We start from the raw sequence: 22,539 nt of genomic DNA on the forward strand, positions 1-22,539 counted from the left end.
TTGTTGGCAGCTAACAAAGCTCTGGTTACCTGACCTCCATTGTCCAAACCAGAAGATAGATAGAATTTTTATCAGTTATAGCTGATAATAGGGCTGGCCCAATACATGGGACCTAACCCTAACCCCAACTCTAATCCTAACCGTCAACCAACCCACAGTTGCTGTAGAGTTCCATCATGCCACCATTGCAGATCCACCTCAAGTACCACCATCCCCAATCAGTGCCATAGGGAGCACTGATTCTTCCAATATCAAATCCCAATACCAAATCCAGGACCCATGTCAACTGGCTCCCAAAGGTATTACTAAGGTAATGCAACCACATCATACAACTCTGAACCCAGGGTGGGTCTATAGGCAGCTACCTATATATACTTCTTCCATTCTTCACTCAGGTTGGCACTAGAACTGCCAGTGAATTTGAACCTACAGGTTCAATACATTGGCTGCAGCTTCCAGCTCCATCTCTCTGTGCTCCCCAAGAGTGGAGCATGCTGGGAGAGGACGAGATGGCAGCTATGGGAAATGGTGGCTCCCTAGCTACACTCCCACCCCAAGTCAGTAGGTGAGGTGGGCAATTAAACAAAAAGATCTGCTGCAAGTTGTTTTCACATTTGCTTGTATAAAATTCTTAGGGAAGCTTGATAAGGCAAGATCCTCTGTGATACTAAAACTGTTTAATAAATGCAAGGAATTTGAGATGCAAGGCTAGCATGCATAGCTCCATCTTTCCAGTACCCAATTCAATACAATTATTCAGTTTGAGAGGATGTATTTCACATGCAGACATCTAACTACTGAAACCAGTTACTAGCTAACTATCTGGTGTGTGTTCTCTCTCTCTCTCTGCAGGCATCACAGAAGCACACGTCTTCTTGAATTAGAGTGAATTGTTTTCTGTTTCTAGTATGGTAACAGTCTAGGCATAAATAAGTTCTTAATAGAAACGAGATTTTGAGCATCTTAGGGCAGAAGCCCATCTTTTGAAGTTATGTTCTATAAAATGTTCTGTACATGGCTGCTATAAACATATTTTTGTCATGATTTCGCTTTAGTAGTGGCACTGAGCCAATGGGGGAAATGGGTGTGTGAAAGGAGGAAGCGTTTGTGGAAGGACAAGAACCAGGTGAACATGAAGGAATGGCTTCAGTTGGGGAAGGAGAAAGGCTAGGGTTGCAGCAGATTAAATCCTGCTGCCGTCTTAGCCACTTCACCTTTAATGGGAGTATTTATAAACAGCCTGTTCCTTGAACTGAAAGGATGCCTGAAGCTGTAATTAGCTTCAAAATATGCCCAGTCCCACGCAAAAGGAAAATGTCACACAGTGTTGGGAAGTTTTGGAGACACTGTGGTAAAATCTGGGTACCAGCTGTTCTCTCTGGAAAAGCACTCATTGTGAACACCCACTGCTCTGTAAGGCTGGTAAGAGACAGATCCAGCATCTTATAAGCCAGTATTCCTCTTTCATCACACCTCACTGCACATTCCAGCTTTCATCCAGCCAATCCAGTGGCACAGGGAAAAATGGAGGAAAAATGTCTAAACTGGTACCAGATCCTCTCCTGAGCTCTGCGTAGGGCCATCAGTAGTTAGACTCCTATTTAGCTAGTGAAGCATATGCAAATAATTAGGAGGGGCAGGATGTTAGACCACTCTTTTAGATGCACTCATTGTTTCACTTCTTTCTCTTCTCTTGGTATTCTCTTGGAATGTGCCACACATCTTGACACACCTACAGATTGCCAGATGAGTGTGTCCGTTACCACTTAGTGTTCATCTGACAGCCAGCTGACATTTACTGAATGATTCATCCTACAGCATTTGGGCTTCATGAGTATGTACAATTAGCATGCATATGTACACAGCAGAACACAGTCAGAACACATGTAAAGCAGACACTCTGTTGAAACTATTTTCCCAGGAAGACTGAATGAATGTGTAAACATTTCCATGGCGAATCTATACTTTCCTTGACTCCCAAAGACATTACTTTGATAAGCATTCATATAGTTGCATTCCCTAGCAGCCTCTATGTAAGCAACGGTTGGTGTTTATTTTCCCTCATGAAAGGTTACATGCATTTGGGGGCAAAGCAGCAGTATAACAACAATGCTTATAACAGGGAAAAAGAAACATCGCCTTTAAGCCTAATTTGACTCAGTCTGCATCTTATGCACCAGAGACTGAAGATAACAACAGGGATCCCTTCAAGGTCACAAGTTATTAAAACTTTATTTTAAAACAGTGTTCTGGGACAGCCGCACCAGGAGCTCCAGCTTATCTTGCTATTTGTTGATTGCTGCATGTATTTTAAAGTTCTATGCCTTTGCAGTTAGATGGCTTTCCTTACTTTGCAGTTATTGGGTCAATTGCTTGTCAATTATTATTACGTACCCTAGTCCCGCCCCCTTTTTGGGCTTTGGAGGGAAGTGAGCCATTTTGTTAGTTAGTCTAAGCTAGGTTAACCAATGTGTAAGATGTGTGTAACTTCCCCTGTACAAAGGCTTTAACCTTTAAGAATCTCCAAGGGAGAACAGCTTTAAGAATCTCCAGGGAAAGAATGCCAGGGAAGCATTCCCACAGCTTTAAGCAATCCAGGGGAGAACAGCTTTAAGAACTCCAGGAAAACAGCCTTAAAGACTAAAGATCTCCAGCTGGAGAACATCCACTGCCTTGCTGGTAGGTCCACTCGGCGTCCGAAAAGCAGTTCGGCCCGGTAGCAGAGCACGCATCAGCGAGGGTTGGATTTTAGTCAGCCTGGGAGAAGTTAGAAAGGGGAATTTTCCTTTAAAGAAAAGTTATTGAAGATAGTGCCTGTCCCCTGTGGACAAGATTGAGAGAACTAATATTTTATCAAGAAAGCCTTGAAGTTCCTGTTTGATTTCATTAATAAAAGACTTGGTTGTACTTCTCAAGCCATCTGAAAATTCTTTGTAAAGGAAGCCCCTGAGAACTTCTCCTTGGGCCCCCTGGTTTCCTGCTGGGCAAAGGTTACACATCCTATCTTGAAAGCCAACAAAATACAGGCCCAGCGGCGACAGAACAAACAGAATTATTTTCACCTTCCTCTGCAGCCTAGGAAGTATGACTTGAAGCCGAGAGAGTGTGACCTGCCCAAGGCAAGGATTTATTTTAAAAACGGGGGGAACAAGCCTCCTCTGGGACTGTGTGTGACTTGTTTAAGGCAACAATAAACAAACAACAACAACAACACTTTACTACGGTCCATGACCAGCACGTGTTTAAGGCAATCCAGCCAGCTGTGAGGCCAGATGAGAAGGCAGGCTCTGTTTATTGTGGCCACCCAACCCTCATTCTATTATGCCCAGCTAGGAAATTCATGCCAAAATTGCCACGGGCAGAAACAGCTTAAATTGTAGGGTAAATGCCTGAAAGGCAAAAGCATAGTAATTAGAACCACTGGAATAGGGAAGGAGATGGAGCAAGAAAGGAAAGGTTTAGTTCAAAAATAGCAACCTGCTTCCCACTTCCTGCAGTGCTGCCAGTTCAAAGGTCCATTTTCATCCTCGGGCCAACTCTGCAACCACAACAAATCAGGCAAAAAGGATCCACACAAATCACGGCCAGGAATTCTGTGGAGGAACACAGCACTCCTGCCGATGAAGCCTCAAAAAAGAGCAGAAAGAGGGCCAGACAAGAGCAGACAAGGCTTCTACAAACCTTTGGCCCTATCCTTTCCATGTGACTTGCTTCAGCAGGCACACACACACAACCCTGGTCTCTATCAAGGGAAGACCATCAAAGGTGCTTCCTCACCCACAGCAGCCATGGCTGTGTGGTCTTGGATGCAAATTATTTTGCTTAGATCGCTGTTCTAATTTTGCATCTTGGATTTGGTAGACCCAGCCTTACACATTGGCATAGGATTTATGTCATAGTATCAACTGTGCTAAATATCTGAAATTTATCATGGATATTTATTGAAAAAACAGCAAACACTTCTTCCAGCTGCCACTATAATGATACTTTGAATTGAAATGATTTATTACGAAGATTGACTTTAATTATAAGTTACCATTTTTTACTTTGCTCCATATGTAGATAAAGCTGTAATCCGTGTAATTACCTCATATTTTCCTTGGTTTTAAAAGTTATGCCAATAATTACTTTTAAAAAGTTCAGACTCAGAGAGCAGGCCTCTAATAGGAAGGGAAGCATTCAGCCTTCAAAAAGGTTTTAGTCTGTGAGTGATTACAAGCTTGTTACAGAGTACTTTCAGATTCCCACAACTTGGAATCATCTGGGAGATACAGTGCTGTTTAATACAATGCCATTTAATAAGTGGTAGCGGGACAGGACATACCTCTTCACTGTGTTTATTCTATATATCGTTTATTCTCTCACCCAGAGCAGATGTTAAGATATATTGGCCAAGACATGCTGCCAGAAGGTATCAGGTCAAATCACTTAACTTTGTTTTGCTTCAGTTCCATAACAAATTAAGTCACTTGTTTTTACATTGAGCCCTAATAAAACACTACTAGAGATAGCTGTGCTGTGATCTCTTGGCCATACTTTTCAAAAAGCACAAAGGAAATCAGCATTAGAGATAAAAAGTGATCGATTTCATATTTCATACCATATGTTTTGTGTTTTTCAAAACACAGCAGAGATTTTGATCTGTCTTAAAGTGGCTAGTAGGAGTGATTACTGAAGGGGTTTCTGTAAATATTGAAATTATTGCAGTGCCACAATTAAGAGAGAGGAATAGATATTGTCTTTCCTTAAGGCTGAAGTCTTTAAAATTGTAAGATTTATTTATTTATTTATTTATTTATTTATTTATGTATTTGTTTAGGACATATATATCCCATCCTCGACCTCCACAGAGGAACTCAGGACAGCTAACAACAACATAGATATACAAATTAAGTAAAAACAGTATAAAACATCATAAAAACATTAAAACAATCGCCAATTTAAGTTGTCGTCTTAAGAACAGTCCATTAGGGTCCATTAAAACCATAGCTTTGCCATCAAATCCGTCTAGTCCACAAAGGCCTGATCCCACAGCCAGGATTTCACTTTTTTTTCAGATAGTTAGAAGGGATGGAGCTGATCTGATTTCACTTGGGAGAGAATTCCATAGCCAAGGGGCCACCACAGAGAAGACCCTGTGTCTTGTAAGCAGTGATTGTGATGGTGAGAAGACAACGAGCAGGGCCTCCCCGGACGATCTTAAAGTCCTTGGTGGTTTGTAGCGGGAGATAGATTCGGACAGGTAAACTGGGCCAGAACCATTAAGGGCTTTATAGGCCAAAGTCAGCACTTTGAATTGTGCTTGGAAGCTAATAAGCAGCCAGTGGAGCTGGCATAGCAAGGGTGTTGTGCGTTCTCGGTATCCCACTCCCGTGAGCAACCTAGCTGAAGAAATTCTCTGGAAAAACATTTGATGATTACATTTTTTTCTTCTAGTTCTTTTTTTACCTACTCCTACAGTCCAAATATACATTAGAGAACCCAAGTAATTGTATTTACAAAGGTTAGCAGAACAACTAGAGCAGGCATTTATGGGCTTTACCCATAATGGTGTTTTGATTCACCATGATTTCAGTCCTAATCAACACATATCAAATTATACTTTTGAATGGAAGACTTCATAGATGTTCTGTTGAAGCCCTCTTGACTGAAAATTGTCTCAAATGGGTGCAGGGCTTGAAAGTAATTGTTTTGTACATTCATTTTGTTTTGAGAGATCTAAGGCAGTGTTTCTCAAACTCTGTTCCTCCAGGTGTTTTGGACTTTTAGCTCCCAGAAATCCAAACCAGCTTACCAAGTGTTAGGAATTGTGGGAGCTGAAATCCAAAACATCTAGAGGAGCAGAGTTTGAGAAACACCGATCTAAGGTATAGCTAGGGAAGGTTGTCACTCCTCTTGGGATATATCTATAACTTTTAGCTATTTTTTTATAATTCTGAGGGCAGCTTTGCTGAATAATGGAAACAAGCTACCACATGCTCTAAGACCTGTTTTATGCTGTGCCTCATGCTCCTTTTCTCAGGAAGCAATTGTGTATTTTGGAGAAAAGTGTGTTTTGAATCACAGGCCAACACCTTGCAACATGTGTATTTTTAGAGGTTCCTTTTGAGAATGGAGCATGATAACTGGAACTGATGACTTTGAAATATGACTTTCTGAGATACTCATCTGAGAAATCCTTAGGGCAATTTCCTCTGTAATAGGAGGGAGAACATACCATGGGTGAGGTGCCCTTTAAATGTCCACTAAACATGCAAAACTCAGAGACATGCTTATTTAAGAGTGATTTGCAATAGACAAATACTCATATAGAGAAGGGTGGCAACTCCTGTCTTCAAGTAATGATTAAGTGCAATGATCAAGTATTCATGACCATCCCTACATTTTTCTTCATATTCCTTGATATTTGGGTCACAGACTCTTTATATGTAATTTTCTTGTCCTTGTTTGCATTGAATTTTCTGCTTTTCCACTTGTTATTGTCAATTTTATTTGTAAATTATTCCCTTTCTTCAACTTCAATTCCTCTACCAGCCATGAGTCATGATTTCCATCCAATTGACTCTTCCAAAGTTCACTGAATTTGATGGACAGCTCATTTGATTGATTTACATTTTTTGATTAATTAAAATGAATGTTTTGATAACACTGATGACTTTTATTTAATTAGCTACAGTCTCTCTAATGATTGATGTGTCATCACTGAACCTATTATTACGTGTATTGAGATTGTTCTCCTTTGTTATTGCATCCATTCTGAAAACATCTTGATTGACTCAAGAGCACTCAGAAACATAAACTGTTCAGAATTAGAACTTTATATTTGCCTACTTACTTCACTCATATTGATTGGTTTTGTTATATCCTGAAACATTGTCTGAATTGAAAGGGTACATTTCTGCCCAGAATTTCTGTAAATGTTGTGCAGACTCAGTAGCAAAGTATGATCGGTGAATACTTAAGGAATGAGTGTGTGGCTTCATCAAGAGACCCAACGATACCAAGTAGACCAAATGACAATTGAGTGGTTTTTGTTTGTTTGTTTGTTTTTGAATAAATTTTTTATTGAGGTTTGTGTGTCTTTACAGTCCAGTGAAGAAATAAAGATTGAATGTTTGAACACACACCAGCTATATAACCATCTGTAACTTAATCTCAGGGCATTCGAGGCTGAAGGAGTGATCCTACTTAGGAGCCCAGCTGAAAATTTAAAAAACCCTCTTTTATCCATTCTGGAAGACTCGGCATTATCTCTGAACCACTCAAACAATTACAGCATAACAGTTACAAACACATACATTTTTATGGATTATAATTTATACCAACCTCTTGAAGGCACTGTGCTCCTCTCATGTCTCTGAAGCAAGCATTTGTTAACACAGATGCAGAAGACACTGAGAATGCTCATCTGGAGAAGTTCTGTCTCCAAGAAGCCGCCCACCCCCATTGCTTTATAATAATACTTTCCAAAATGGTGCTCTGAATGATTGAGATTTCATTGTTAGTACAGTATTTTTCTCCTGACATAGAGCTCATCATTTTCAACCCAGTATCCTCTTTTTTAACTTCCCTGTTGATTCACTGCTACAATACCTTTCAACTTTGAGCTCTTTCTTTAACCCCTCCATTTTTATCACTATTTTTTGTGTTTTTAAGTAATCTGCCCCACTTTCACTTGAGGACAAGGAAATTCTTCATAGCTCCTCTTTTTTTCTCCTCCTCGGAGACATATGGGTTGACAGCCTCTGAGAAAGATTTGTCTTTATTTTTTCATATCCCTTGACTGGCTGCTCTGCTATTAAGGGAACAGATTTGTCCTTACTTTTAACTTGTGATGTTGTTCTTTGTGTCCATGTTCACAATCACCGAGTATTATTAAATCTATCTGCTGCTCTGCCCCTGTCAACCACTTCCACCAAGTCTGGCCTCCTTAATGAGAGCATTCAAGACCCCCCCCCCCCCCCACCAACTTGGTTGCTTCACTACATCGGCTATTGTTGCAAGTAATGATAGTGTGAATAAATTGTCAATATTTGCTTGAGATAGGCTTGCAGTTCTGGAGGGACTCTTAATTTTTTGCATCTCATAGACTTAGCATGGGGATTTGGTTAACCAGTTAAAATTCATGAGTAAACCAGGTTTATTTTTTTTAACCTGAAAAATTTCGGGGGGGGGGGGTGTTTGAACCCCTAACCCCCCCCCCCCTCGCTACAGGCCTGCCTGTGTTTGACAGAAAAGGGTAAATGTGTCTGGTTGATACAGTAGGGTTTTAAAACCTCTCAGAAAGGAGAAGGGGCTTAACAGTTGCAACGGAAAAGAAAATAAGTTGGCCCATGGGGGTTAAACACATATTAATGGATTGCTGTCCCATGCCATCCCGATAATACAGGGTTAGTCAAAATGAATAGGCCAATAAGAAAATTAATTTTAGACGAATGTATGTTTATTGTAACCAAACTACAGCTACGTATCGACAGATAAATTATCAAAGTTTTGTCTCACCTTCAGAGATGTTCGATATGAGCGCCCCGTGTGACACGGCAGACGTCCAAGCGATAGTCCAGTTCATTCCATGGAAACACGATTTGTCGACTTCTGGGGACTTCGTTGAAAGGATGCACGAATGGATTCCACTGTGTCTTCGGAGACACGCGGTCGTCCTGTGGTTTTACCCTTGCATAAGCAGCCCGTCTCCTCAAATTGCTTTACCCACCTCGCAATGGAATGTCGATGAGGTGGTTCCTTGCCATACTTGGCTCGAAATTCTCGCTGGACCGTAATTACTGACATTGTTTTAGCAAATGTCATCACACAAAACGCCTTCTCTTTGCCTGATTCCGCCATTTTGAAAACAGCGACTCCTAGCGACGCCTAGCGGCATTAACGTACATGTGTGTTGCTCAAAAAAAACTTTGATAGTTTATCTGTCGCTACGTAGCTGTGGTTTGGTTACAGTAAACATACATTCGGGTACAATTAATTTTCTTATTGGCCTATTCATTTTGACTAACCCTGTATTTTAGCAGAGTCATCATAAATAGAAGCCTCAATACAGCAATGCAAATAGGACAGCCCTCATGGCCATATGAAAGAGCAAAAGGGAGCAAATGATAGGCAAATATTTAACAAATGGATAATAAGAAATAAGAAAGAGATCAACATCTCATAACCAGTTAATATGATCTAATAGGTAAACTGTGAATTTTAACTGGTGATCTAATGGATGAGTTATATTGAACAATCAACCCATGCAAATTAATATGTTCTTTTACTTGGAAAGGTACAGTTAAATGTTTAAATGTCACTTGGAATCAGCTGCACCACAAGCTGAAATCAGGTAGTTTCCTGTGAAAGCAAATGATATTTTCATCTCACACAGATTTCATAGGAAAATAAACTTATTTCAGAGATGTAGAAAAATTAGTCATTTGATAAAGAAAGTATTTTATTCAGCAGAGTACATAAATATTATTATTATTTTATTGATCATTTAGAATGATCATTATCTACACACAATATTCTTTGGTCCATGGCAGTATTTTTTTTTCATATACAGCAACAAGAACATCAAGCATGCATCTAATAGCAAACAAGGACAAAGATGACAAAGCTTGTGTTACTGAAGTAAAATCTAGTTCATCAGAAAAAGATGTTTGCTACTTTTTACCTTTGTTATTTGAACAGTAAAGTATAAATGGACACCAACTATTTGCAGCTATCCGTTTTTTTTAGGTTTCAACAAAGTTGAAAATTGTTGACAATATACTGTTGCAATAACATATTTTGATCTATGAAGAAAATAATCAGTTTTTGTCTACTGTTCTAAGTGGGAAGGCAAACAACCAATCACTACAGCATAATTCATAAACCGATTACTGTTGTATAGAAACCCTTAAACTTCTTCCACTTTACAATTGAAATAACTAATGCTTCAAGTCAGCTTGTTTATGTAGTTAGCTCCTTGTGCCATTAAGTGGTACTAAATATAAATATTCTTATACATATATTCTGCAACAAATTAGTTTTACAAAATAGTCAGCTTTTCCAAGAAAATCAAACTGAATAATGTTGGATGCGATTTAGAAAAAACTACAACATTTAAATAAGTTTTAAAAAATGGATTAGATCTTGACTTAAGTCATATATATGTAGATTGGACTAATGAAAATCAATGGAACTTCAGTCTTGTCTTAACTCGTGTCTCATAGATTTCAGTAGGTCTGCTGGACATATGGTTAAGACTGAATCTAATCCAGTAACCTTGAGAAAAATCAAGTTGTCATCAGTGCTGGATTGGCTGGGACATATAATGCTGTGTCCACAATTATGTATCTATATATTTTCAGTTCATTCTTTTAAAAATATAACACATATTTTAAATAAGCTGATGAACTAATGCCTATTTTGTGTAAATAAAAATTTTCTCATAGGAAAAATGAAAGCTGTTTACAGTTTTATTCCTTACCAAAATGTAATTAAACTTTACATAAGAAAACTGGGTTTATATCCAAATGATTGTGTTTTTTTAATAACCATGTAACTACTTAATACTGCTGCACAACATCACATTTTAGTCAGCAGTACTGTGTTCATTGGCTTTTGCAATGTGTTGACATCTTGCACATGTAGTCCTCCAAAATGATCAATTTGGCTTATTATTGTTACAACTTTTGCACACACATAGTCATTTGACTTTGGCTTTTCTGGTTTTGGCAGTCAAATTTATCTTATTGAAACTGACATTATGCTTGTGGACATTCAGACATGCTATTCTTTATATTGAAAATCAGTTTCCAAAATGGTTCCAAAGCCCCTACTTCAAATGTTTCCTTTGTATAACAGATTTGTATAACATATGACTTTGTGTTATCAAAAATATAAAGAGCTCTTTAAATTATTACAAGAGCTTGTCTATGAACATAACCTATATTTTCAATGTCTTTTCATACCCATATTTTCTTTGCAGGTCAGGTCCTAGAGGTATGTGAATGGGGATTGCACAATAGTCTCTCTGTATCTTTGGACTGTGCCCATTCACATCATACACCAAGACTGCAAAACAAACAAAAAAACAAAAAACAAAACAAAAAAAACAACAATAACAAAAGAGGTGCAAACAATGAGGGTGGAACATACCAGCCACCTAAGAATGTGTAAGAATTAGGATTGGGCAATCCATGGTTCTAAATGGTTCTAAAGTACTTACAAAACTAAAGTTCTGGTGGTGAAAATTTCAGAACTCTAACAAAACTTTCAAAATTTAATTATTATTTCATTATTAGTGATTTTAATGACAGAACCAATTAGGAACTGCCATTTATGATGAAATTTTGAGTGTTTTGTTAGAGTTCTGAAATTTTCACCACCAGAACTTTAGTTTTGTAATTACTTTAGAACCATTTAGAACCATGGATTGCCCAAGCCTAGTAAGAATGACAAGGTTTTCACTCATCCTGTGACGATAAAAGCGATTCCAGTCAGGGATATGTTGGCTCACAAAATGCAAGAGTGTAAAAGGAACAGAAACTATCCAAATGCTCAATATTTGTGAAATTAGTTTTCATTATAGCCTGAATTTCCATGGGAATTTCAAATATTTCAATAAATTCAGCATAGTGTCTCTATTTTCCATGCTAATCAACCTTGTTAAAGGCAAAGATCCAACCGTCTAGCTGAGGTAAATTAGTATTATTTAATTATAAAATATTATTTATTTAATTAAGCCTTGGCAACCCTGCATCAGTAGTGGAAAACAAGTCTGTACTTCAGAGGTTATGGCTCTGAGTGCTTGGGTATGTAGTACATGAAGCATTCAAATTTCCAAATCAAATCTAGATGGAACTTCCTTGTCAATAATGGAGTTATGGAATAATTTCCCGGATATTCTTTTGTAATCCAGAATAATGTGTTTGGACAAAATGAAAGTTATTGTTGCTCTATTATGTTATAAACATGGCTTTTAAAAGTCTTAGAATTTTGCATGATGTCTTCATACAATTGAAAAATGTATTTAAACTGTTCTGAAGAAGATTCTTTTGCTTAAATATCTGCTTCACTTTCTCTAGCAAGTGCTTCCAGCTGTTCTGGACTACAATTCTCTGAACTTGTGAACTGTTTCAGTGATCCTACGTAAAGCTGTTGAAGCCCCCAAATATCTGAAAAACACCAGATTGGGCAGGGCTGATCTAGTAATTCTGAATCTTTAAAATTATTTTCTAAAAACCTAACATATCGGTGAGTTGTGTATTTATTCTGTTCTGCTTCTTTATTCCAATGAAGAGATATTTGGGCAGGCAAGACAAATAAACTTGCCATCAAATACATGGAGGTCTTAAGGGAAATTAAGTAATATTTATATGTTTCTGTGATTCCTTCTAAAAACAAAAATATCTGTGCACAGAATTCATGGGCACAATATTTCCTTGACCCCTACATTTCCTACAATACTTTACCTCTTGCTGAAAATGGTAAGCCTTCATTTTAATTCTTCCAATTCAGTCAGTAAATGGAGGTTCCCTCACAAAGAAGCACTCCAGGAAAGAAAATATTAAAAACACCAAGCTATTCAAGAGAAGATTGAATGAAATTCTTTGCCAACACAGTGACTTCCATATCTGGGATTGGAGTAGGGGGAGAGTGATGGACAAGCATTCATATATGGAGTCTGAACTCATGTAATCCAGTCACAGTGGGAACTAAGGCAGAACAACCAGCTTTTTCCCTTTTCTTGAATTCACATGTTCCCCTGTTCAATAACTATAACAAGATATGTAAAGGTTGATGGAAAATATTGATAACTAATGTTACTTTTTACTGGTTCTTCTGTGAGATACTGATCTATTGAAAATGTGGACATTCAAAATTTAAAAGAACGTACTCAGGAAAAAAAATCAGATACCACTCTTATTTCAAAATAACTTTAACCACAATAGGGCCATCACATGCAATAATAAAGAATTCCGAAATTGGGGTTTTTATCAGTTATCTGGAAGAGAACTGTGACAGACCACAAAAAAGAGGTTTCGAACTGTGTTTAATTTTAAACTGAAAAGCTCAGGGAATGGATTAGTTCCCCATGAATGTTCGGTGGTCCTTGAAAAAGAGAGACAGAGACACACACACATATGTGCATCCCTTTTGTGTACAATCGGGTCATTTGGCTTGCGTAACAATTTCCAAATTTCTCTCGCTGGAAAATACAAATAAAAATGTGACATAAAATCTGGGCCCAACTCATACACTGTTAAGATGAGGCCATTATCATTAAACATCATTTCAGAATCATCTGTTGAAACCAAGTTCCAGAAGCAGAAAGAGAACAAAGACGCATAGATATAACCCACAAACAAAAGCTTGCCTAAAGAATGTTGATGTTTCCATTCAAAGCATTCTTTTACATCACAACAAATTCCAGAGCTAACGACAAACTGACTTTTCAAGTTGAAACACTACAATACTGTAAAAATTAATACTATGCAAATCTGCACGAGTTGTTTCCAAATACATCTCAGCCTACTTAGATGGCCTCCTTCAAAGGATGCTATGGGCAAACAAACAGAAATCTGAAAAAAAGATCAAGTAGTAAAGCAAGAGTCAAACTCCACATTAATTAGCACTAATGCGAGGGGGGAACAGAAAGGACTATAGTCAGCAAAAAGCCAGGCAGATAGAACTCCCCATAGAGCACAATTTATGTAGATTACTATTACCAATAAGCAGCAAACTGGAAATGTCTAACATTTATTTCACTAAATTACAAAATTGCTAATCATAGGTGCAAATAGGGATTGAATCAACGTACAGAGAAGGCAGCATGTTCAAATTTACTAAAGAAAGCTTCCTGCTTTGCAAGCTTCTTCCTGGAATGATGATTTAAACCTCTGTCCCCTTGTCTGAATTGGACTGGACAAAAAAGTCAATTCTGAGAAATGGCAGCAACAGAATTAAAGAATTTAATGTATAGAAAAAGGTGACAGGAATGTCATTGAATTCTCAAATTCCACGCTGGTGAGAATTTCACAGAGAAAAAGCTGAACTAGAACCGTGAATAAAATATATGGAACAAGAAAAAATGTGGGAATAACAAAATGTAGTACTATAATCACCAGACACAAGAATAGAACATAATGACAGTGGGCATAATTCAGGTGAAGAAAAGCATTTCAGTGGAAGACTGATGCCTGCAACTTAATACTCTCCCTTAGATTGAAGAGGATATAGAAGTTATCAATTCTACCTACATTCCTTGTGCCTTGTAAACAAGAACTGCTTCTTTTAAGATGGATTAATTGGTACTTATTTGTGCCTTCAAACTGTGACAGGGACTTTCAGTGGCCTGCTTACTCTGGAAATTTGTATCATTGATGGTACAGATATCTGAGCTGACCTGTATTTACGGGGAAGAAATGGAACTATAATCAATTTGTAGAAAAATTAGAAAAGTTGTATATTGGGAATAACTGTGTTTTATTTCCACCCACTTGACCAATAAGTCACTACTGATTTGCAATAGGACAAATAGCAAGTAGTTGCATTCAATCAGATCTCTAAAGATGAGGTGGGAATCACTGCAGCCCTTCCTGATGTTGTTAGACTGCAAACTCCAGAATACAAAATAACTTTTCACAAGGAATACTGATAATTGCAATCTGACAACTTCTGGAGAGTTGCATGATTTTCATTCCTACTATAAAAAGTATAAAATTAACTATTTGTGAGGGAAATAGGTGTGTTTTCATGCACAATTGTGCACAGATTTATGTACTACTGAAAAAGTCACTTTCACTTATTTGAGAAAAAAATATTTTTCTAAATGTCTAGTTGTACATTTAACATGCTAATATTGTTAACATGTATGTATCGTTTCAACCTATGGGATCTGGACCATTTGCCACAATATTGCATGCAGAGATTGTCTTTTAAAAATCTGTATTTGCCCAAGAAAGTGCTGGGAGGATTGCTTAGAATTCATGTTATATATACTGCCAAATAAGCAGCAATTTTGTAATTTGATGTGGTACAACAACTAGACCAAAACGAAAAGAGAATCATATGTTTTAATTGGAGCATGTAGCATTGGAATGAGGCCTGAGTTATTTTCAGATGGTTGTACACGTTTCTGAATTAACACTGTTTTCATCTTGACTTCATTACTCATTTAACATGCTTTCTTCTGGTGTGCATTACTGTATATAAAACTTTACAGCCAAAGTCTGTTTGCAGCCAAAGTTGTTTGGGCTGTAATTTCTAAATGCCCAGGTTGTAAAAACAATGGCAATTTCATTTGAAAATCCAACATTGTAAGACTGGTCCATGAAAAGTTAGACCAAGTGAGACTCTGTGGATGGGATTGTAACTCCCATAATTCCTTACCATTGACCATGGTTATGGAAACTGCAGTCAAACATCTAAAAAGCCAAAATTTGCCCTATTTGGTTCCACCAAGTATATTTGGCAAACATCTACCACCAAATTACACCAACTAAAATAAAGCATTCTCTTTCAATCTATATACCTAACTTCTTTTTTGGATAAAAGATCTTCAAAATTTCTGTTGGTCCTGTATAACAAACCCCAAATAAATTTTAAATTCATGCAAAAAAAATTATATGCAATTTGGAACCGATCAGCACGCAAAATCTGGAGATTTCAATTTGTTTTGTTCCCCTCTCACTAACCTTTCTCCATATCTTACTATCAAGAAACCATACTTCATTTGCATAATACCACATGATGTAAAATGTGTAACTCTTAAACATAAGTTATACATATGCAAAAGAGTGTGTGTGCATTTCATGGTTCACAAAAGTCTTTCAATTATAAGTTCTACAGAACATTGATACCTGCACATTACTATAAGACTGCTTACTCCTTCCACTGGTCCTGAACTCGGTTATGAAAAAGCATGTCAAGTACTAATAGGAGTAAACCAGAGGCCTAGATGCAACTGGAAGTATTTTGCACTATTTGTGGACTTCCTTCTTGAGGTTGACTGTGTCTACTGCACAAGAAAATAAATTGTTCTTGTTGAATTGTAAATGCACAGCTTTTAAAAAATCCTCCTGAGAGTTCTCTTGTGCTTTTCATGGCTTTTCTGCTTCCTGTAATTCATACTGTGGCAAATCTAAAGAGAAAAAGAAAGAAAGGAAGATTGTAACTAAATGTGGTTATACCCGGCAGCCTTGATGTTAATACCTTACCATCATTTGCCAAAGTCTTGTACATCACTAAAGCCAATGATTTCCGATGATTTAATTTCCTGGTATTACACTACTCTGTAAATTATACGGGTTCTCACATATGCACTTCAGTCTACCCTTCTCCCTCTTTGATTAAATGTGCCTAAGCACAAAAGATATAAAATTGAGAACTGAAGTTTATTTCAGAAATACCATCTCACTTTAACTGTCACATTTGGAGAACTGTTCACAACAAATTATTAGTCCAGGGAACATTTTATTTAAAATTATTTATTCCTCAATCCTCTTTGTAAGTGTGCTGGCAGTAAACAAAGTGGGAATATAAGCAGCCTTTTGGAGATGAGCTGAAAGCTCTAAATGGTGAATCCAATTGAATCCAGATTTTAATGTCCCCATCCTCACAACATAACTCTGTTTTTTTGTTCTCAAGAACCTGGGTAGATGAGAAAGTGGTTAGAAGTGTTGCTAAGAGGTTGAACAAACTTCACTAAAGATCTACAGATGCAAAGCACCCTAAAGGCTAATAGAGAATAGCAGCTCAGTGGAAAAATACTGGTATGACACAAAAGACCAAAGCAATGAAGTCTCAGTAAGATCATTAATTCCTTCAGGGTTTTTCAGGCTCCTTTGTCTGAAATGTATGCTTTCAAAAAGACAATTAAAAGGACCATGTGGGGTTGGGTTAGGTTGGCAAAGGTCAGCTTTCCCTGGAGTTTCTTTTGTTTGGCACCTTTAGCACATGCTGAGGTGCTTCAGGGATCACCACATGATCCTGTCTTCTTTAATAACTTCATTAATGACCAGAAGAAGGGAGTCAAACCACAGGTTAATTAAAAGTACAGATTATACTATATTGAGAAGAACCACAAATACCAATCAAGAGAATAAAAACAAAACAAAGAGTTTGAAATCTAGCAATAGTTGGGTTGAGCATCCGAAGTCTAGAAATCAATTATTTGAAGTTCGCCTTTTATTGAAGATGGCTTCTTTTATTTATGTATTGTAATTTATATTTAAAAATATGACCTGCCCATCTTAAAAGTGGTCATTGTGTGGTCCCAGTATACAACAGTCCAGAAGTATATCATTAAAAAATACACATCTATCAGCTAGTAAAGATACCAGATCCTGTCTTCTCCTGGAAGTTAAGCAAGGTCAGCCCTGGTTGTTACTTGGATGCAAGACCACTGTTGCCCAAATTTGAGAGAAGGGACATAAAAATTCATCACTGCAAATTCCTTGCCTATGAAAACCCATGGAACTCATAGGGTTGCCATAAGTCAAGAGGTGACTTCAACACACACACACACAATCAGTTAATATAAATGGAAACGATACCACCGTTTCAACTGCCCCACTCAGTTATAGTTCTGATGGTCTGGAGCAAAAGAAGTCTCCAGAACTAACCCATGCGAACACCTCTATCTTCTAGGGAGGAAGTATTCCATAGCTGGTACTGATTCCATTAGTAACGTGCTTTAGAATAATATAATCATAAAATAGTAGAGTTGGAAGAGACCACATGGCTCATCTAGTCCAACATCCAGCCTCGGCAATGCTGTCAAACACCTGTTTAACCTCTGGAATGTGGAAGTGGCAAGGGCAATGGACATGACCATTCCCAAGAATTATTCTTTTGTGGAGAGGGCCCAAAACAGCTGGTAGTGATGAAATGAGTGAGATGGATAATTAAGAAGTGTTGGTTGGAGTTACACTTAAAATGCACCTGTTCCGATTTACAAACAACAGCTTAAGAACAAACCTACTGGGCCTATCTTGTTTGTAACTTGGGGGCTGCGTGTATAGGTATTTCAAAAATTAAAAGTACCTGAAATCCAAAACACTTCTGGCTTAGAACATTTAACTTTTACAAACTAAATTCTGGTAGAGAAGAGCCAATCACTGGTTATGTCACCACCAAAAAGACAACACTGAAATACATGGCTCCTTTGGGGGAGTCGCTTCTGAGGAACATAAGGATGGGGACCTGGCAACTTGTTCATTTTTAATTCCTGCTTGCCAAAATAGGACTTATTTACATATATATTTAGTAGTAAACATGGAAATATTATTTGCTGATTATATGTTGTGGAAAAGGGAGGGAAATTATGAGATTCATGGAACAGCCATTGCAGTGGTACATAGTAGAGGAAACTATGTAAGAGACCACAATGGGAGAAGAACCAAAAATAGGATGTTGGTTGTTCCTAAGGTATCATCTCTTCCAAACAGTCTGCACACTCATGGTAACAGTTTCCCTGGTTTGTAAATATTACTGGTGAATGTCTGGTTGGTGAATAAGAAGAAAAAAACTGCAATTCTGAATTTGCTTCTAGATTATCATGATGACCTGGCCTGTATCTTAGATATCTGGTTAAATGAGGCTAGGAGTTTAATCTCTCTCTCAGTTTTCCCAACTAGATTTCTCTGTGAAGCAAGAGGCAGGATGGGGAACTGTAGTTGCAAAGGCCTGTTGTGATTCCATCCCTTTAACACAGTGCCCTATTTCACAGTCTGCAGATGGTATCTGGCTATACTCATGCGGCTGGGCAGTGTCTGGACTTTGTCTCCTGTGCTGAGTGGGATGATAAGTGGGTTAACTTTCCATTGTTCCATTGTCAAAGAGAACCACTATGTGGTCAGATTTAGACTCACTGGGATTCTGCTCTTAAGAGGGTCCACCGCAGAAGGCTTATGGGTCCAGATGGATTTCTTGAATTTCCTTTTGCTTTAGCAATATCCCGATTCACTTCTTGAACAAGGCAATGGCTAGGGCAGTGGATATGATCACTTCCAAGCATCTCCTCTCCCAGAGAGGATGCTGTTTCTCTAGTGAGCTGACAGCAATGAACTATAAGGTGATGACTAGAGCAAAGTTGGCTCTGAATGTATCTCTCAGAACATGGCCTAGAACTTGAAGGACTAGTCCATTTCAAAACCAGTTCAATATGGCTTCAGACCTGATTTTGCTATAGAGACTGTCTCGGTTGCCTTGATGGAACTGAACAGGAGAATATTGATCCTATTGGATCTCTGAGCAGTACTCAATACCACTGACCATGCTATCCTTTTTGCAATAGATCTTCTGGCTGCTTGTCTGAATCTGGAAACAAACTGATGGTTCATTATGATCTATACCTATAACTTTTCTCATTGTCCATTTGTGGTCATTGTCTTTCTTTTCTTTCTATGAAGCTGCCTTTGAAGTCAATTTGGAACCTTTGGCTGATATACTGCAGAGAACTGAAGTCGCACTGCTAACGTGGGCTGGTTTTAAGAAGAATGTTACTCCCTTGCTACAAACAGATCTGTTGTTTTCCAGTCTGTTTCCAATCACAAATGACTTTGTTTAGGTTAGATCCTTTCTCTCTTTATATCCGACCAGACCATGAGATCCTCTGGAGAGACACTTCTCCCATTCCTCCCACTTTTACAGGCACATTTGATGGAGATGTGAGAGAGTGCTGGCACAGTGGTTGTCCCTATGCTCTGGAACTTCCTTCCTATGGAGACTACAACAACCCTCTCCTCACTTTCCTTCTGTCAGAAAAGTGAAGCCCTTCTTGGCTTGACAGGCACTGAGAACAGTATGATTTTGAAGAACTTTTAAAAAGATATATTACTTTTCACTATCTTTAAACGGAGATTTTTAATTGTAGGTTATACATGGCTTTATACATGCTGATCAATTAATTCTATTTTAATAGCAACCCTTTGTGTGTTTTAACTGTACTGCATCTGTTTTAATTAGTAATTTGGAACCCACCTTGAACCACAAATCTGGGGAAAAGGCAGGAGATTACTAAAGTCTAGAATATGCTCTGTTATACAAAAGAAAACTTATAAAAAGAAAACTTTGTCTCCTGGTCTGGGAAAAAACACAGACACACCACATATCATAGTTTTCTAAACTTTGAGTAAATCAGTATATCTCCTTGCCTTATATAAAATCACTCACATCTGCCATGGTCACAATTACAAAATTGTGCAAAGTGGCAAAAAAATAAGCTATTGGCAGTCCCATTGGCAGATTTACTGTTTTCTTATCATCCGTAAACAATGAATCTAACATAAATGTGATAATACTGATTCCTAAAAAATGCATATATTGTTCACAGTTTCTAGCAACAATAAAACCTTGAGATAAAAGATAGAGCTTTCCTTTTCTTTGTATGTATTTTTTTCTCCCATGAAGAAATGCTAAATATATTTATTTCTCAAAAACTAGTGATGGCACAAACAAAAGTAATATTTAGAAAGCTGTGCAATATTAGGGCAAGATCATAAATCTATGGCTTGCACTAAAAAGAAAAGAAAAAAAATTAAGTAAAATATAAAATACATTAGTAATATATGCATTAACATTATTTAAAAATACAATTAAATTATGAATTTAAAGCCATTTAAATACAGTAAACACAAAAAGATAAAAATCAAGAAAGCAACAGAGAATTGCCTTGGAAGAGAAAGGAAACAAGATAATAGAACTTGGACAGGCCAGATGAGCAAATGTAGGGTATTATAGGCCATAACCAGGACTTTGAACTGTGCCCAGAAAGGTACTGGAGGAAGTGGAGCTACTGCAACAAGGAGGTTGTGTGTCCCCTGTAACGACCTCTGTTAATATTCTGGCTGCTGTTCTTTGGACCAACTGAAGCTTCTAGAACAGTGGTTCTCAAGCTGGGGTCCCCAGATGTTTTGAGCCTATAACTCCCAGAAATCCCAGCCAGTTTACCAGCTATTAGGATTTCTGGGAGTTGTAGGCCAAAAACATATGGGGACCCCAGCTTGAGAACCACTGTTCTAGAACTTCCAGGTGGGTTGGGAAAGTCGGTTTTAGCCTCAAATCTCAATTTATATCCATCAAGTATATTTCAAAAATAATGGACTTACATATCTAAAGCATATAATGTTTTATATACCAGCCCTATTTTTATGTTTTATTTTAATTATGCAAGTTGTCCAGAAATGAAAATATATGAAAGAAGGATGAGATATCAATATCTTAAATAAAGTTCTAGATACATATCAAGAGGAATTTATCACCATAATATAATAATATGTTAACGAAAGAAAGGTTTCATCTTCTTCCATGTCAAAACAAAGCTTCATTACTGAAATATATTTTCTAAGTCTCAAACACAAACATTAATTTTGAAATGTTTTGGTGTGTTCACTTTGTATAATGGATGCCTGAGCAAACGTATAATGGATGCACTGAAGCTCTTCCTTACCATTACCTTAATGTAGGAAGCATTCATCTTCAGAAGCAACAACTGGACAACATGAACTGAAGCATCATGTTGAGTAGCAAACAGTTAGATGCTGACTAATGACTTGAGACTCCATGCCTTTAACTTGACTTAATGAAAGTTTTGACATATTGTACTAAAATAAGTATACATTAAAAACTATAGTGAAGCTGTAGAAGATTAAGTCCAGAATTATCTTGTCCTGGTTTGCAAGGGAAATGGAAAGCAATGTACATTGGTTGAAATGAATGGTCAAACTATGATTTTTTCTTAAACCTTGACTGAAAGAATGAATCAATCTGAGAGGAGGGAGAATGGCACGTCTAAGCCCATACCTTCTGATAACCCACTGCCACCATTTGGGAGTAGTAGGAAAAGTGAGATGAATAACAACCTCCTTGTTGTATAGCTTTTCCCAACCTGGCTCCCTCCTGACCTACATTTAGCTTTGCCTTCTCATTATGCCATATGCTGGATGCAGTTGATGAGCACTGTAGGCTAAAACATCTGGAGACTATTAAATTGGGAAATGTCAATGTCCAATGAAATGGCATCAGAATTTACAAGATTGTTAGGACTGTCCATGCAATACCCTGCTAGAAATAGTTTGGGATTCACAGCTCCATGGCAAATGCAGGGCTCTCTCAAATGACATCAGCCCCATAAAGCCTATTGCTTTAAAGGGAGTATGGAGGCACATTTTGTTCTCCTTGGACTCATTTACACTGTCATACCATGCAGTTTGAAACTTGATATGACAGTGTAGATGGGGCCTGAGCATCATGTATGAAATCCCCATCTAGCCTCCCACCTACTCTTCTGCATGGGTGGGAGGCATGGTAGAAATGAGAGAGATAAGTAGTTGCAAGAGCTAACCAAGCTCTTACGAACATTACAAAATCATGGTATCAATGTACATTTAAAAAAACACCAATTATGAGATTATTAATCAAAATAACAATGAGGTTAGGGCTGCCCCTTCTCTCCTGACCTTCAGGAAACAACTGAAATCCTGGCTATGGAATCAGGCATTTGTAGATTAGAGGGATTTAATTGGTAAAAACAAAGGTTTTATTGGACCACTATTT

General features: G+C 37.7%; 1 protein-coding gene across 2 annotated transcripts in view; it reads right to left on the reverse strand.

The window, feature by feature from the left end:
* Positions 1 to 15,042: 15,042 nt before the first annotated feature.
* BBS9 (Bardet-Biedl syndrome 9) overlaps positions 15,043 to 22,539 on the reverse strand; it is a 230,301-nt gene continuing 222,804 nt past the window's right edge. For both annotated transcript variants that reach the window (XM_060781629.2, XM_060781630.2), the window contains one exon: positions 15,043 to 16,123. In XM_060781629.2, the coding sequence (XP_060637612.2) occupies positions 16,083 to 16,123 (41 nt within the window). In that variant the 3' untranslated portion in view covers positions 15,043 to 16,082. The remainder of the gene's footprint in view (positions 16,124 to 22,539) is intronic.

Source organism: Anolis sagrei, chromosome 6, assembly GCF_037176765.1.
Source record: "Anolis sagrei isolate rAnoSag1 chromosome 6, rAnoSag1.mat, whole genome shotgun sequence".
Lineage (NCBI taxonomy): Eukaryota > Metazoa > Chordata > Lepidosauria > Squamata > Dactyloidae > Anolis > Anolis sagrei.